At 38.5% G+C, this 18,293-nt stretch overlaps 1 protein-coding gene across 1 annotated transcript; it reads left to right on the plus strand.

Annotated features, from left to right (window-relative positions):
• Positions 1 to 24: 24 nt before the first annotated feature.
• On the plus strand, positions 25 to 15,568 carry Larp7 (La ribonucleoprotein 7, transcriptional regulator). Its single transcript, XM_048456893.3, has 13 exons — positions 25 to 177; positions 4,788 to 4,975; positions 5,117 to 5,217; positions 5,461 to 5,544; positions 5,654 to 5,818; positions 5,908 to 6,001; positions 6,078 to 6,431; positions 6,512 to 6,659; positions 8,172 to 8,329; positions 8,956 to 9,074; positions 10,914 to 11,073; positions 11,235 to 11,326; positions 15,193 to 15,568. Exons 2-13 carry the CDS (start codon positions 4,789 to 4,791, stop codon positions 15,271 to 15,273), a joined length of 1,743 nt encoding a protein of 580 aa, XP_048312850.3. The 5' UTR covers positions 25 to 177; position 4,788; the 3' UTR covers positions 15,274 to 15,568.
• The last annotated feature ends 2,725 nt before the right edge of the window (positions 15,569 to 18,293 follow it).

The raw sequence follows: 18,293 nt of genomic DNA on the forward strand, positions 1-18,293 counted from the left end.
GGGCGTCACCCATGACGTCACGACGGAAGTCCCTGCTCGGATGCCGCTTCCCACAGAGGGCTGAGGGTAGCGCGTCGCTCGTCGGATGACGCGAATTTAAGCCGACCCGAAGGATCGGGAGGCGGAAAGCGTGGAAGGAGGCAGTCGCTGACCCGTGGCTTTGGGAACGTGACCAGAGTAAGTCACAGATGGCTGGTAGTGCCACTCGGACGCGGTGAGGTGTACACTCGGCGTCCGGTCTCCTGCGGTCTAGCCCACCCGCTGTGGTCCACTTCACCCCGCCCCCCTCGCCCCTAGTCCGTTGGTTCGGCTGCTCGGTGCGCACGCGCAGTGCTCCAGCGCCGCTTGCAGTTCCCATCCCGGGACGGAGGGGGCGGGCCGAGCTCAGTCTTGGGAGGTTTGGGGCACGCCCGGCTACTTGGGGGCTGTCCAGTGGCTGAGCGAAGCTCTGGGCGCTAGGCAGCTTGGGGTTGAGCTTTGGCTCCCACAACATAGCAGTTGTGAGGACTTGTATTCTAAAATTGAGTCTTTTCTTTGTCAAGACTTCCGGTCTTTTAGTCTCTATAGGAAAGTCCGTTTTAAAGAGCTGGCTTTAAGAGATGAGTGTTAAGTTCCCTGCGCGCTTAGGAGGAACTAGGGGAATTATGAGTGGACAGTTCACGGAGACTGGAAGGCCTCAAGAAGGCTACCTTTAGTGGGAAATCGAATGGCTTTAGAAAGCGTGTTTACACGAGAAGGTTCATTCGGAGCAAAGATGCAAGCCACTGTCTTTTGCGTTGGATAGTCTTGCCATGACTACAACTTTGGTTCTCAATCTTTTGGGCACACTTCTTTTTGTTCAAAATAATAATAAAAGTATCATGGCCAAGTTTCTTTGGAAATTTTACATGTACCCATGAAAACATTTTGTGTATGCTTTTACAAGCAAAATGTTTACTTTACATCTAGTATAAGATATGACATTCAACTTTGTAGCTTGTAGGAGAGCATAAAAATGGAAACCACGTTTGCCCGAGTAAGATGTAATTAGTTACTGCGCTGACCAGGGTCTGTTAGCATTCATTTCTACTTTCTCCTGCATTGATCTGCTCTTTGCTCCTTTAAATGGACTTGTAACACTAAATTTTGCTGTCCATTTTGTATTTGTATTTTGCCTTTTCTTTAAAATTTATCTTGTAACCACTCTTGAATTCCTAAGGCTTCTTGAAATTCACCTGAAGGGTCATGAGCTTCAGACTAAGAATTCCTGGGTCAGACTATAATTTGAACTTGTAGAAGCTTCTGCTAGAAAGTAGCAGTGTAAAAGTCAAACATACCAATGTTTGCTTACCTAACTAGCTTTGACTCAGTTGCATAACCTAACAGCCTCCTTTTAAAAAGTTGAAAGAAACTGCATAGTAGGATTGTCAAGATTTAGAACTATGTATATAAAGTAACTGACATTGTTTCACAATAATTTTTTTATTATTTGTTCCAAAACCATGGTGTTGGGTGTGTGTGTGTGTTTTCCACACAGGGTTTCTCTATGTAGTCCTGACTGTTTTGGAACTCGCCCATCTGCCTACCTCTTCCTCCTGAGTTCTAGAATTAAAGTTGTGTGCCATCATCAGCCATTTAACAGTACTTTAATACTTATGACAGCACGGAGAACCTGATGAGGAGTTACTGATGTTGCAAGCTTAGAAATAACCTTCACAAACCATATCAAAATATTATGACTAGGTGACACATAGACTTCTGTAAAGAATAGATGACTTCTAGAGCATGTTATAAACTTGTCGTATTCTAATTCCAATTGTGAGGAACACTAAAGGAGGATGAAAGCCATTTCAAAGATCAGTTTGGTAGGATTCCATGACAAATTGGTAAAGAATAGCTTGGCTGCCTGTTGTGTTCTCCAGAGCAGCTGTTTTTGTTTTGTTTTGAGAATCTTTTTAATTATGAGTATATGTGTCTTAATGTATACATGTGTACCACATGCCCACAGAAGCCAGAAGACTGCTTTGGATCCTCTAGCGAGAGTTATAGGAGGTTGAGAACTTTGATGTCAGTGCTAGAAACTGAACCTGTGTCCTCATAAGTGATGAGTGTTCTTAACCACAGTGCCATCTCTGCAGACCTCTCCACAGCAGCATTTTACGTGCTTAAACTGCATTTTCTTTAATTAATCTTCACAGTAACTATTATATAGGCAAAATTTATGTCCACATTTTATGGACCACAGAGATGAGAAAGCTTGCTCGAAAAGCATACAGAGCTCGCCTAATCAGCTTTGTGAGTAGCGGTAATGAGAGCAAATAGGCCTTGGAAGGAAAGGATAAATTTCCTTTGGAATGTTATTGCCATAGAACCTCAGGAAAGTACAGATAGCATTAGGAGTATAGTAAGGACTGAAAAATAGTTCAGTGGTAGGATATTGGCCTAGGATATGGAAGACCATCAGTATCAGGGAGAAAGACAGACAAAGGGGGATAAAGATATGGGGACTCTGTAACCCAGGTATTGCCATGATGTAAGGAGGCTAAATTGTTCTACAGTTTTGTCACTTTATTTAACTGTATCTTTTTCTAAATTGAAGGTGTGTTTGATTGTTCTGAACTGGAATATGCTAAGCTACAAAAGTAACCCTTAATAGAACCAGGAAGGAGGGCCTCTGCACTAAGAGAGGAATGATAACTGTAACATTCTGTGTTTACTGTTCTGTCTGCTCTGCTTTAAATCTAGTGGGTGTAGAGTAGTGTGGCTATAACTATGCTTGACTGAGATTAATGGTTCTCAACCTTCTTAATTCTCTGACCCTTTAGTACAAGTTCCTCATGTTGTGGTGGCCCCCAACCATAAAATTATTCTCTTGCTACTTCATACCTCTAATTTTGGTACTGTTATGAATCATAATGATCTAATATGTGACCCCAAGTCTTGACTCACAAGTTGAGAACCACTACCTTAGATAATGGGCTTTAATGGAAAAGTTAATGTAGAGTTTGAAGTCTTCCCTTATAACAGTTAGTTATAGAGCCTGCTATGTGATTTTTGTAATCTGTATTTATATTTATACCTTACCACCTTAGAAAAGAATTTGAAATGTATGGTACCTTATTTTTATTATATAGACCAGGCTGACCTCAAACTCACAGAGGTCCACTTGCTAGTACCTCATGAGTGCTGGGATTTAGGTGTATACCACCATGCCCAACTCAAGTACTTTTAAATGTATCTAACTACTTCACAAATATATAATGACCAACTTGAAATTTCTCCCTCTATATATTTATAGTGGGGTAGATAGAAACAGAACTCTTAATTGCAGAGGGGGATGAGCAGAAGAAGAAAAGCTTGGGGTACAGTTCAGATTGGCATCAAGGGTACTGCTTTAGGTTGGATAAAAGGCCTCTCTGATCTGAGTGAATGTTAAACTGTATAGGTGTACTGGGAAAAGAAACAGCAGAAAGAACAAAGACCTGGAGACAGAAAGGGCTTTAATATACATAAGGAATTTAGGGATGACATGTTATAAGCCTGCTGAAAAGACTTGTGAAAGATAAAGTTGAAGAAATATGTTCAGGTCAGATTGAATAGGACCTAGTAAACCTTTGTAAGGTCTTTGAACTCTATGCTTAATGTGGGATTTAGGTATATACTCACCATGGTGAGTCATTGGGAGGGTTTGTACTAATTGTCCTGATTTACATATTTAAGTGATCGTCCTTTGTAAAAAAAAAATGATTATAAGAAAGCAGTGGTAGAAGTAAGTAGGCTATTAAGGAAGATCTTGGATAGTTAAGTGAGACAGAATAACTTGGACCAAATGGTTTATTAGAATGAGAAGAGTTAATGTTCAGGCTCTATTTTAAAGCCAATGCTAGTACAACTGATAATGAATTGACTTCAGTAGGAGGGATTGAAACTATTTTCTGCTCTTACTCTGTCTTGTAGTTTGTATTTTTTAAAGTGGTAAAAATCTGTTAAAATTTTAGACTTCTGTTTTTATCATGTTAAGGTTAAGATATCCTGTAATGAACAAATGAAGACAAGTACAACTGACTACTGGAATGTGAAACTAATGAGAGAATGTGGTTTGTGAAGCATAATAGCCCAACACTGATTAGCCAGGACCCTCAGAAAGGATAAGTTGAAAAAGGAAGCCAAGATATGAGTTTTAGTCATAGACAACATATGAAGGTAAAACACAGTAGAAGGAACCAGAAAAGGGAAACTCTTATTTAAAGCTGTATGAAGAAAATGTTTACAAGGCATGCATTTCTGACTGTACTAGTTGCTGGGAGGTCAGGGAAGCCCAGCGATGGGGCAGACGCTGAGCACTAATATCAGGGTTTCACTGGAATGGTAGGAATGAATCCCTACAAGCCTTGCTACTGCTTCCCTCTCACTTTAAAACACATTTGTTTTTAAGAACACATGCAGGGTTTTGGAGAGATAGATAGATACACACACACATACACATTGGTGTTTTGCCTGCATGTTTGTCTTTGGGAGGGTGTCAGAACTTGGAGTTACATTTGTTAACCGCAATATGGGTGCTGGGAATTGAACCTGGGTCCTCTGGAAGAGCAGTCATTGCCCTTAACTCTCCAGCCCCTGAAACACATTTATGTCTGGCAGCAGGAAGGCACAGATGACAGATGCTTCAATATCGTACATATACTTTGAGGGTGTACAATACCCACAGGCACAGGAACTTCCGTGTAGGGCCTCAGATATTTAACAAAGAGGTGTGCCTTTCCTATCAAAGGGTAATATATGTACATTTCTACATTAACTTACAGAATGGAAACTGAAAATCAACAAACTATGGAAGAAAGCACTGAGAAGAGAAAAGAAGAAAAAAAGAAGCGCTCAAGGGTTAAACAGGTGCTTGCAGATATTGCTAAACAAGTGGACTTCTGGTTTGGCGATGCAAACCTTCACAAGGACAGGTTTCTTCGAGAGCAAATTGAAAAATCTAGAGATGGATGTAAGTTTCCTTCCTCTTAAGATAACTAACTCCCAGGTCTTATGAGAACTAGTTTATTTTGTTCATGTTAAATTTTATCACACATCCCACCCCAGTATTAAAACAATCTTATGGTAAACATTTTGCACTTCCACCAACTAGATGTGGACATATCTCTTTTGGTGTCTTTTAACAAAATGAAGAAGTTGACCACTGATGGGAAGTTAATAGCCAGAGCATTGAAAAGCTCATCTGTTGTAGAGGTAAATTTTTTCATTACACTAACCACATCCCTGATATCTGGTGAACCTGCATGTTACCATTATGTGCTTGATCTATTTGGGGAAAGGGCAGGGGAGAAGGAGTCTGGCTAACCCATATTATATTCCTGTCTTTCTGGAACATCTATGGTGTGATACCTTTTGGGGGGAGGTGGGAGAAGTGGAGGGAGTGGGAACTGGCATTAAAATGTATACTTTTAACACCAAGTTTATTAATATTCAAAGTTGGACTTAGAGGGAACAAGAATCCGGAGAAAAAAGCCCCTGGGTGAGAGACCAAAGGATGAGGAGGAACGCACCGTGTACGTGGTAAGAAAAACAAATTTTAAGTTTGATTCTAACTTTTTATTGATAAAATGTAGAAATTAAAAATTAAAAATGTTTAAACTGTTGTTCATGAACACTTTGATTTATACAGGAGTTACTTCCCAAAAATGTTACACATAGCTGGATTGAAAGAGTATTTGGGAAATGTGGCAATGTGGTTTACATAAGTATTCCACATTACAAGTCTACTGGGGATCCAAAGGGATTTGCCTTTGTGGAGTTTGAAACAAAAGAGCAAGCAGCAAAAGCCATTGAGGTATGTCTGTAGGGCCCTGAAAATTAAGCAAAGTTAAAACGAGGTTAGTATGGATAAATTTTACATTCCCTTTGCAATTGTTTTTTCAGTTTCTTAACAACCCACCCGAAGAAGCACCAAGGAAACCGGGCATATTTCCCAAGACAGTGAAAAACAAACCCATCCCTTCCCTAAGAGTAGCTGGTGAGTACCTGGTATTCAGGAAGGAAATATTGAATTAGGAGGAAATAAAATAATTTTTCAAACATTGTTGTTACAGAAGAGAAGAAAAAAAAGAAAAAGAAAAAAGGCAGGATAAAGAAGGAAGACAGTGTGCAGGCTAAAGAGTTAAGTATGGACACAGACAGCATGGGAGTGTCTAAAGCTAAGAGACAAAGGACTGCTTCCGAGGGCTCTGAAGCAGAAACTCCTGATGCTCCAAAGCAACCTGCAAAGAAAAAGAAAAAACGGGACAAGATTGAGACATCCATCTTGCCTGAAGTAAGAGCAGGGAAAAGGGAGAGGAGCAGTGCCGAGGATGAAGACTGCCTCCCTCCCAGGCCAAAAGCCAAGAAAAGGGCTCAGAAGGATGGCATTAGCGAGGCTGCTTCTGAAGTCTCCAAAGAAAGCAGAGGTACTGTGTTAGAATTAGACAGAGCAAACATTTTAGCTACTTTGTAACCACAACTTGTCTTAAGGGAATCTTTTCTCCAGACTTAGAATTCTGCTCTACAGAAGAGGAGAAGGAGACTGGAGACATAAAAGGTGATTCACTCCTAAAAGTGAAAAGGAAGCACAAGAAGAAACACAAGGAGAGACACAAGATGGGAGAAGAGGTTATACCATTGAGAGTGTTGTCTAAGTACGTACCCGTTCTCCGTGGCAGTTGACACAAGCCCATCACCATTGCTAAAGTGCAATTCCAATTTCTATTCGACAGAGTTGTATATTAGCAACAGTGATGGCCTATGGTCAGTCCATTTTTAGTACAAAGTGAAGATAAGTAGGAGCCACCACACTCAAACATGGAAGCACTTATTTGTACAGAGTCACAGCAAGTGGCTCCATGTTAAAGTAAAGGAGGCCCCTTAAATAGTTCAGTCACGTTCTCTTAAAGGCACAAGATTATAAAAGGAAAACTTACCATCACCAAAACATGGGAGCACTTACTTTCTTAATTTCAAAGCAAGTACATCCACGTTTAAGTGATGGGGAGCCCAGTCTTTACAAGTTCTAGTCTTATTTAATCTGTAACATTTTTAAATTAAGATGCTGAATGATTGATAACACACCAGGTATTCCCATTGAAAATAAAGGAAATTCATACAAACAAGTGGTTAGCTTATTCCACTCCAAAGGTGTACATTGAATTCACTTCTACTAAAACAGAGAAGCACTTACTCTTTCTTAAATGAGACAGAAAGCACTCCCATGTTAAAGTTGAAGGGAACCCACCCTCAAGGCAGCTGTTATAAAAATATAGGGAAAAGCAGGAAAGAAAAGAGATGACACGAATTACGGACTTACTTTACCGTTGTGATCTGCGGCCAAAGAATCCGGCTTTCTGCTTGGAGGGTGAAAGAAGAGAACTTTAGACACTTGTATTTATACTACTCCTAAACTCCTGAACTCCTTTTGGCTTTCTATCTCAGAGAATCATTACAAGAGCCTTTGTTATTTTAATGTATCAGCTCTCAGGGAAAGTAGATCCTGGTATCCTGGGTAGGTCTGGATTTTTTTTTTTCTTTTTTGAAGTAAACAGATGTCAATGTTAACTGCTAAAACCATTACCACAAGATATCCTTCTCTTTAAAAAAAAAATCTCCTATCTGCTTGTTTGATGGCACAGATTAGGGTAACAATGAGCACTCCCACAGAGCCAGGAGATGCATTGTGCTTCTCTCTGGAGGAGCCCTGGCTGTTTGAAGAGACATCTACATGGTAAATGTATGTAAATAAATAAATTGCTTCCATGGGGTGTTTTTTTCTTCTTAGAAATTCCTTTCGATTCATGTAAATCCTAAGGAATGTTATCTCTCAAATTGGAAGCAATTTAACAAATCTTTGAATTTTAGTCTCTCATTTTCCCCCAAAGTTGCCTGATTTAGTGAATGTTACTTTTCTCTAACTCAGAATTTTGCTTTTCCAATTAAAAATTCTAGAAACACATCAGGAACTTAGCTGGGAAATGAAAGCATTTTACCTTACTATTAATGAAAAGGAACTTTGTGTGTCTGCTAGATAGATTTATGGCCTAAAAACTAATTAACTGTATGCTTTTAAGCAAAGAGGAGAGTTGCTAAGACTGGGAATTTCAGAGTTCTCAGTGAGTCATCGTATCACTATTTCAGTAGTTCATGTCTTCGTTTTACAGAACTGAATGGATGGATTTGAAAAAAGAGTATTTGGCACTGCAAAAAGCCAGTATGGCTTCTCTAAAAAAAACAATATCTCAAATCAAATTGGAATCAGAAATGGACCCAGACTCTGCAGTGCCTAGCAAGTCTGGAGAGAGGAATGGCAAAGGTGAAGGTCAGTATAATATCTTTAGTGTTGTGATGCACTGGGTCTTGTAGATGAGGATTTCCTGATGGTTGTGTTGCAGGGATAGAGTGCTTTCCCCAGATTTAAGATGAACCACTAACAGAAAAAACTGAAAGAAAGGGGGAGAAAATTGAAGTGTGTGTACTCTCTCTTTATCATCAGCGAGTTTACTCACAACTGCCGGGACATACTAATAAAAACTGAAGTTTCAGTGGAAGATAAACCCTGATCATGAACATATCAAAGAATTATTGATTGTAACATTAGTAAAGATTTTTTTTGTAAATATTTTTGTTTATTTTAGCTCATCTATTTTTTTTAATCCCAGCTGCAGCCTCCCCCCATCCTCCCCTTACAGTCCTTCCTCCCCATTCATTCCCCATTCTCCTTTATTCAAGTTTTATTCTTTGGTTCAGGCAATGATGCATTTTATTTCATGTTAATTTCCAGATGAGCAGTGTGATGCATTAATAGTAATTTTAAATTGTACAAGTCCTAAGTTATTTCAATTCATTAGCCTGAGAAATCACTACTGCTGTTGTAGAGTGGTGCTCCTCATGTTAATGTCAGGTGTGGGAACGTTATCTCTGGCCTTTTCCTTTTTACATCTGCAGTCAACCTTCCAGAGTGCTGCCCTCAGGAGAAGGTTAATGCCCAGGGCCCACAGTTCGTGACCGGAGTGATTGTGAAGATCACGAGCAAAGAGCCTCTGCCTGGCAGGAAACACGTCAGGGTAATGTTTATGTGAAACGTTTCTAAAAGAATATGAAAACCAAAACAAGTCCAGTTAGAATCTGGACTTCTCATTTTGTAGAGATTGAGTCTCTGGTAACTCTGATAACTCATAGGTTTAATCTGAATACAAATTCTTCAGGAAATGAGATATACATTGAACTGTCTGAATGCGTTACCTTCCGAGAGAGTGGTGCAGTGATTCTAAATTGCAGTTGTTGAAAAATAAGTATTCACAGTTATGCTCTGGAAGTTTTGTCAGTTGTGAGAGTTTTAAAAAGGTATTTGGTGCCGTAGTTTTATAAGACTGGATTTAATAATGTACTTGTTAAAGATTTTATTTTGAAAGGTGTAACCATATGCTACAGGGTTTTTTATTGTTGCACAGGCTGTCTTAACTCATTATGTGTCCCAGGCCAGCAATCCTCCTGTTTCAACTTTCCAACCTAGCCACTTTATTTTATACTGTATAAAATTTTTTATAAAATTCTAATTACTTCTTTAACATCTTAGGACTTTTAATACCATACATTATGTTGTTTTAGCTTTCTTAATTTTTAATTTTTTAATCTGTAATCTGCTTGTACTCTTGTTACCTATTACCAGACTGTCAGTCATTATATGGGTTTCCCATGAAGAGATTATTCTGACTTTATAATGGATATATAGTAAATATCTTTTGAACTATGGTACTCTAAACTCTTACAACTACCAGGGGCTACATTACAATTTCATCAACTTATTACAGATTGATCTCTTGCTGTATACTGATTAATATGATTAGCTAGATTTAAAAGCAGTGAAGACATCTCAGGTATAATTCTCTCCACTTCTTTTTTTGGCTTGATTTATTAAGCAAGTGTTTTTACGAATGGTGTTCTTATGTTACAGTATATTGTGTGTAAGCCTACTTTCTGTCTTCTAAAAACTCGCAAATCTCTATTATCCTTTACTGTTAACTAATAAGCTATTTTTATTCTACAATGAAATAATATTTCAAGATCCTCAATTCCTTCTATGACTCTGGGAATTCGTTACATTAAAGTAATTTTAGTTCTTTGTGCCTAGAAAATTCTGGTCTAAACACTTCCTTCCTAGTTAGAAATCTTTATTTATTTCTTTTGCTTTAATGACTGAAATTTGGCAGCTAAGATTACTGTAACATTCCTGCATAAATGCATTGTGTTCTGTAGAGAACCTACTGTGAGAAAAAAAATGGATTAAGAATGCAGGAATCTTCTTAATTAGTCTTCACAGCGGGACATTATAGGTAAAACTATCCCTTTGTGGGGGTCCCTCAGCTTGCCTAGAAAGGGTTACTTATGTATTTTATCTGAAACTGAGAGCTGTCAGCTGTGTTCCAGTAAATCTACCCAGGAACCCTAGGATTCCTGTTGGTTATTGTAAAATGTTAAAGATGGTTCCGTGTGTTCTAAGTCAACGTGGTATTGTATGGGTGAGTGAAAATAAACTTCTCAAGGCCTTTCCTTTAGTCTTTCTTGTACTAACCTGACCAGGTTGCTGGGGGAGGGGTCATTTGTATTCCACTCTACAAATCTTGCCTTTAGCTGATCCTCCCCACCCCATGTAAGTTCATGTTTAAAGGATAGACTTCGAAGAAGATGAAGGAAAGTAATTTGCAGTGAGTTGTTAGATTGCTTCTCATTTTTGTCCAAATTATTTTAAAAGTATTTTTGTGTATTTTGGAAGTGATTTATGTATTTACCCATCAACTACAGAGTAACTTATTGATACATTTGACAACCTTTCTGGGTACATTCATTAATTGTGAGACATTTTGGGTGTTGATTTTAAGTCTTTATACTTTTTTATCATATAGGATGTTTTGGCCACAATCTCAGAAGTTGTTTACGTTGATTTGCTAGAAGGAGATACTGAATGCCATGCTCGATTCAAAACTCCTGAGGATGCACAGGCAGTAATGAATGCACAGACTGAAATTAAAAAGAAGAACTGTTGGAACCTTGAGGTCCTTTCTGGTAAAACCTAATTTGTTTTCGTTTTTTTTTAATAAACAGTTATTTTTGTAGGTAATTGTTCTTGTTCTGCGTTGGGCTAATAGAACTAGCCTTCCTCCCCACATACATTCTGCTGATAAGATCATTCTACTCGCTGATCAGAGCTCTTGTTTGTTTTTAAGGTGATCACGAGCAGAGGTACTGGCAGAAGATATTGGTAGATAGACAGGCCAAACTTAATCAACCTCGGGAAAAGAAAAGAGGCACGGAGAAGGTAAGGGGAGCAGTTAAATGCATCTTCTCACAGTAATAAATGAGGATAAATTCACTTTGACTTTTCTAGTAGGGTACTGTTTCAGACGGAGAAAGAATGTCGTTTTCTCCTGGTTTCAAAATAGATGAAATTAAGATCATTTGCTCACAGGGTTCCACAATTGTAATTCGGAGTTTTTCTGTGCTTTGAAGTAGTGATGCATGTTAAGTATACACAGTCTTGATTCAGAACTGCTGTCTTCTGTAGTTTGAGAATAATGTATGTGGTTCTGAGTGGCCATGAGAATTGTTACTATTATTGCTGTTGTTAAAAATTGTTATTTTTCTAATAATCAATAAGTGGCCCAAGCAAACTGAAATAATTAAAATAGTTGTCAACAATTTTATTTCTATGATAATTTATATAATTAGTTACTCACCAAGAATAGTATTTATTCTTTGCAAAGAGTATTATTTTTTTAATTATTGTTCAGCCAAAGTGCTTAAAACAATTTGTTAAGAACTTTGAAAGCCCTGATTCAAATGTCCTATGCTTATTGGCTTGGTATGTTTCTCGTCAGTGCTGCTTTGGCATTTATGATGATTGACAGGGATGTTTGCTGCTATTGCTCTTTGTGAATTTTTTCTTGAATGGAGCCTGATCTTGTTGAGATGGGAAGGCCCCCTTCCTTTCTCAAGGCTCTTTTGAGTCTTGGAGGTGTTAATTTCAAAGCTTGTTTGAGATGGTCAGATGTTAAAGTCAGTAATCCAGAACAGATAAATGGACTGTAATCAGGTCAGTAATATTTATTCTTCTAATTGGTGTGAAGTTCTGTTTAAATTGTCTGTCTTTTTCTTACCTAGTAATTATAACATTTTATAAATTTATTAAGATTCATCTTAGTCTCAGGCAAAGAAATAAACATTTCCAGATTATTTTATAAAATTATACTAGAACAACAAAAATTTAAGTTACTCATTTTCCAGTTTTCACGTGCTCTATTACCAAGCTTGTTAGCATGGCCTAGGTAGAAACAGCTGACTTCATGGATTAAAATGCAGTGAATCTTCCACACCAAATAAATGGTATTGGAATCTTGTTAGAAGAAATTTAACCACAGCTAACTTGTTTGCCAATCTTGTCAGTGTTGTTTTTTTCTGGTGCTGGAGATTAAGTAAGTGTTCTGCTGCGGAACTAGGGCATGATAATACTCTCTGAATATACTAGTCCCCATTCCTACAAGTAGAATAATAGGCATGAATAATAAATCCTCTTGTTGTCCCTTAGCTGGTCTAAGCATGCGTGGCACGGGAGCTTTTACATCCACCCAAGAGTTCAGAAGACCGTCATTGTAGGCTAAAAAAATGGGAATTAGGTATATAAAAAACAGTGGAAGAATTCCAGTGATTCTGGCATGATTCCTTCCACACTAGATACTGGTGCACCTCAAGTTGGAGAAAAACACTTAACTTAAAACCCCAGAGTTCTTAGTTTCATGCTATGGGGTAGAACACATTTCAGAACCTCATTTCTGTTCAGTTTATCAGGACTGAAAGTAGAAAAGTAAATCAATACAGAGTATACTTTGCATAATGTTTACATATGAAAATCAGTCACATCTAAATTAACTCATAAAGGACTGGGAACTTAAGGATCTGCCAAAGGGAAATGACTTGTTTTTTTCTGCCCCAGATCTTGGTAGGATGTGTTTAACTTTCACCCCTTATAAGTCAGGAATTCCAAGTCAAGGACTTATGGTGCTAGCTGAGTGTTCTTCCACTCCCAGCCCAAAAGTAAAAATTTTATTTCTTCCCTTGAGTTGTTTAAATATTCTCTAAAATATTTAAGTTATATTTTTAAATTTATGTGAATGTGTCTGTGCCACAGAATGCGTTTGGTAATTAAAGGACAGCTTGCTGGAGTCAGTTCTCTCTCTACCCTCTGGGTCCTAAGGATGGAACTCTGATTGTTAGGTTTTAAAGCAAGTGCCTGTAACTCTAAAGCATCTCCCACCACCCACTTCTTTTTTTAGATGTTTGGCTTTGTTTTTAATCAGAGTGGCCTTTTCAATGCAAATTGCTGCTGTATGTTTCCCAGTAAGGGCAGAATTCCTGTTTGTGAACAACATCATTGGTGTGCTAGGGTACCATGAATTTTTTACTCTTATCATTTGTGAACAGTATTTTAATTTAATTATGTCATGACTGCCTGCCAATCAGATATGGCATGATATTTGATTCATGGATTGATTGATTTAGACAAGGTTTGTGATACCTCATGCTTACCTCAAGCTCACTGTGTAGCTGACAGCAACTTTGCAGTTCTGATCCCTCAGCTCTTGCCAACTGAGTGCTGAACATGCAGGCTGGTCCCTCTACCCAAGTTATGTGGTGCTTAGGTATCAGACGTGGGGCTTTGTATATTCTACCTACTCAGCTACATTCCTACCTGCAGAGCCAATATTTTTAAGAGAAAAAGAAGACTACGCTATAATTCTGTTTTTCTGTTAAGGAAGCTTTTGGCTGGCTGGTGCAATAGTTTGTGTCTGTAAACCCAGCTACTCAGAAGACTGAAAAGAGACCTGGGTTACAGAGACCTACTGCACAAAAGCAGCAGCATCTCCTTTGGGAATATTTCGATCTATTGTCTTATATGATTTAAAAAAATCTTCTTTTCCTCCTTTATACATACACATACATACATATATGTATGTATGTATATATATAAAATCATATTTTGTATAATCTGTAATATAGTACTTTTATTTAATAAAGACAGGTTTTAGTAGTAGATCATTATTTGAAATCTTAATTTTTCATTTGTAAAGCAAATTTAAACATTTTAAGAGGTATAATTGGCACAAAAGAATTGTAACGCAAGCTGGGTGTGGTGATTTATGTCTTTACTCCTGGCACTTGGGAATTCAAAGCCAACCTGGCCCTGTAGTGAGTTCCAGGATAGCCAAGGCTACACAGAGAAACCCTGTCTCAACAGAACAGAACAGCAACAAAAGAATTGTGTAATATATGAGGTAGGGTGAAAAAATTAAGCCTAGTGTGGTGGTGCACACCTTTAATGGCAGCACTCAGGCTAAATCTCTCCAGTAGAGACCAGCCCAACAGGACTACAAAGTAAGGTTTGTTCTCAAAAATAAATGAATAAGCTGGGCATGGTGGCATATGCCTTTTATCCTTAGTTCTCTCTCTGAGTTCGAGGCCAGCCTAGTCTGTAGAGCAAGTTCCAGGACAACCAGGGCTACACAGAGAAATCTTGTCACTCTGCTCGGATTATTCCTCCAGTAAACAGTTTGTTTTGATTTGTTTTCCTGAGAAAGGGTCCCACTGTGTTGCTCAGGCTGGCCTTGAACTCACAGAGATCCAGCTTTCTCTGCCTTTGGAGTGCTAGGATTAAAGGTATGTGGCACCTTGCCTGTCCAGTTAGCAGTTTGTAAAGCAAACATGAGTAATACACAGAGGTATCAAATTTCACTCAAGTAGTATGTAAATCTTTAATCACAAAGTAATTGAGGACCCCATACCATTTAGTCTTAGGAATTAATAACCAAGTCCAGAGAATATACAAAATAATGCTCAGCTGTGACTCTTCAGTGACTCCTGGCTGACATTTAAGTTGAAAGATTTTGAGATATGCACTATAATTGGAGGGAGATAGAGGTTTCAGATATTTAAGATCTGTTGCATAAAAATCTCCAGTTCTCTGTAAACTGATTAGCTCAAAACATAACGATCTTATTTGTCATTCTACCCCTGGCTATTAGAAACGTCATTCAGCCTGATAGCATAAGACTTTCATAGTGGGAGCTGTATTTTTATTTTTCCATTTTGGAGTTTCTGAGATATTCTAATTTCTCACTTCTTTCTCTATAGTTAATCACCAAAGCTGAGAAGATTAGACTGGCCAAGACTCAACAAGCCAGTCAGCACATCCGATTCTCTGAGTATGATTGAGAAAGGCGGCAGCTCCTACGGTCTCCTCACCAGACCTCTAAGAATGCTGGGACTGCTGGATGGATGTTCAGCCGAGATCTACATTTAAAGAAAAAGAAAACCTTTGTTCCTCAGTGTGAACTAAGACTTTTCTTAGAGACAAACACATTATATGTCATTTTTTTTTTCAATGACGCTCTTGTTGAAATTATGCAGGTCAACTTCAAATGATTTCATAAATAAATGTGTTTTGAAAATTATTGTTTTTGTTTACAAAAAGCAACATGATTATAAAAATAAAAATGCTTGAATATCAGATGCAAACTAACTTTTCCCTTTTTTTGCTACAAGCAGATGTGGTAAGTTTTCCATTCTATTTTTTTTTCTCCTTTTCCTTTAAGCAACAGAGCATATGAACTGTTTCTTACTAAAATATTGAATTTTAAAAGCATTGAGTTTGTTTTTCGTAAATAGACTTTTTATTTTGATTGAATGATGTGCCAGGTACTATGAGCTTGGAGGGAGTCTGGGAATTGACCTTAAGGAAAACTGAAGTCTGTTATGCTTTCCAGAAATTCATAAGACTTAAGTAACTAAGTTGTCTTCAGAAGTTTATTTACAGTTGCTATGAAGGAGCGGCATCTCCATCAGAATCCCCTGAAAGTTGTCTCTGTTCCTTGAGGTAATATGTCATTTCTGCTCCCACTGACTTTGGCCACTGCCTGCCAGAGTGGCAGTTTCTGTGTACTGTGTGAGGCCTATGGTCAAGCATCTTAACTTCTGTGACCCGCAGAAAGGATCACTAGCCGAGGAACAACAGCTGAAGTTGCCTTTGCCTTCTTTTTCCTGTCTGCACTTATGGCAGCAGAAAACCTGGAAATAGTTGTTATATCCTATAACTAAAGGAGCTGCAATAAATGAAGAATTGAACATTCAGGACTCTCCTTGGTGTGATAGAAGCAGAGGTCAGTGGGTCTCTGTAGGGTCAAGGCTAGTTAATCATAAAGTCCTAGGACAGCCAGGTTAACATTTACTATAGAGTATCATTACGTGTTGCTGTAGCCCTTAAGAGAGTCTAGTCAACAAAGCAAGGTTTCTTTCTCATGAAACCTATATTGTTTATAAAGACAAATTTTAAAAATGAAAGAGTGTTAGAAAGTTCCTGGTAACCTGACAAAATACTTCAGAGATAAAAACTACTTGCTTGACCTTGATTCAGTCCCTAAAACTCATGTGATAGGCCATTACTACATACATGTACTCTTTCCCTATCATACATAAATAATAAAAACATGCTTTAAAAAAAGTACCAGTTGGGGCTGGAGAGATGGCTCAGTGGTTAAGAGCACTGGCTGCTCTTCCAGAGGGCCTGAGTTCAATTCCCAGCAACCACATGGTGGCTCACAACCATCTGTAATTCTATCTGGTCCCCTCTTCTGGCATGCAAATAGAACAATGTATAAATAATAAATAAATAAACCCTGAACACTTTTCAGGATTTGTCCTCTCCATTCACCTTGTCAGGAATCAAGCTCAGGTTGGCTTCCAGGGGCACCTGAACTCTGATGAATTCTGGTGTGCATATACAAGAGAGTGTGTACACACACACACACACACAGTGTTAAAATTTGACTTATACCCCCTATCTAATCCTTATTTTAATATGAAAATATAGATACATAGTAAGATTGGATGTACATTTTAAAGATAATCTTGATAGCCGATGGGCTAGCTGAAGAATGTAATGGAAATGACCACTCAAATAATTTGCATTTTATAAAGTTTCACCTAAAGTCTTAGAAAATTTTGTCTTTCTGTTCCATTTAAATCCCAGATTACAAGCTAAGATGTACAAGGACTGTAACGATCCAATTGTGCTGCTACAGACCTTCTGTCTTTCCCACACTGGGGATGCAGAAGCAGGAAAATTAGTTTAAGACCAGCCCTGGATACATAGCGGTTCAAGACCACCATAGATTACATAAGACTTTATCTCAAAAGGAGCAGCAAAAACAGTAACAACAAAAACAAATCAGAAGAGAAAAAGGAGAAGGAATTTCGACTAGACGTGGTGGCATGTAACTTTCATCCCAGCTTTCTGAAGACTGAGACAGGCTACTATAATAATTCTGCTGGCCTGCCCTGTCACCTGAGTACCCTGTCCCTTTAAGAGACAAGCTCCGCCCAACCCCAGTCTCCCCTTTCCTAGGCAAGCTGATCTATCTGTGCCCTCTCTCTCTCTTTCCCTCCTGCTCCTTCTCTCTCTCTCTCTCTTTCCTTCATAACCCCCTCTTACCCTTATATCCTTCCCAATACCCACTAAATAAACTCTCTATACCCATACTCTCTCTGCATAGTGTATCTGTCTGTCTCCTACCTGCCAGGGGAGCTGCCAGGGTTGCACCACCATAAATCATAACACAGGTAATGTCTTTGAGTTCAAGACTAGTCTCATCTACACAGTAAGATCCAGGCCAGCCAATATGTCTCAAAAATATTTTCTATAATTCAACTTTATTTTCTCTAATACAACTTAACCTCTTTCAAGTTCTAAAACCCACAAAGACTTCTACTGTCACTCAGATTTTAGATCTCTTTAATCTGAGAGTCAAATGGAAATTTGAGGTTTATTCAATAACACATTGGGGAACCCAAAATAACCTGTCTGAGATGTCCACTGTTCAGCTTTGTCCTAAATCTAAATCCATCCTGGTTGCTCCTGCACAGTTGGCCCCAAAGTCTCATGCTGCTTCTGAAACATGCTCAGGGCCCAAAATAACGGGAATTCTACAGTTCTGTTCAACCTCTGAAATTAGCATTAGGTGGTTGTTGGGTTCCATTCTTCTCATCCTGTCAAATCAAAGCAGGGGATCGATTAATGCTGGGCAGAGCAATGCATTTACAAAATTAGATATGCAGCAGCAGACAGGCAAGATGGCTCCACAAGTACAAAACGCCTGCTGCCAAACCTGAAGTTCAGTCTCTGGGACTTCATGGTAAGAGAGAACCAGCTCCCGCAAGTTGTATTTACACTTTCACGT

Source organism: Myodes glareolus, chromosome 17 (assembly GCF_982192425.1).
Source record: "Myodes glareolus chromosome 17, mMyoGla1.1, whole genome shotgun sequence".
Taxonomy (NCBI): Eukaryota; Metazoa; Chordata; class Mammalia; order Rodentia; family Cricetidae; genus Myodes; species Myodes glareolus.

Excerpts from the sequence above, each read along its gene's own strand:
- Larp7 (XM_048456893.3), top strand. The coding sequence starts at position 4,789 with ATGGAAACTGAAAATCAACAAACTATGGAAGAAAGCACTGAGAAGAGA. Across the intron at positions 5,218-5,460 it reads AAAGCTCATCTGTTGTAGAG|TTGGACTTAGAGGGAACAAG; the intron begins GTAAATTTTTTC and ends TAATATTCAAAG. Across the intron at positions 11,327-15,192 it reads AGAAAAGAGGCACGGAGAAG|TTAATCACCAAAGCTGAGAA; the intron begins GTAAGGGGAGCA and ends CTTTCTCTATAG.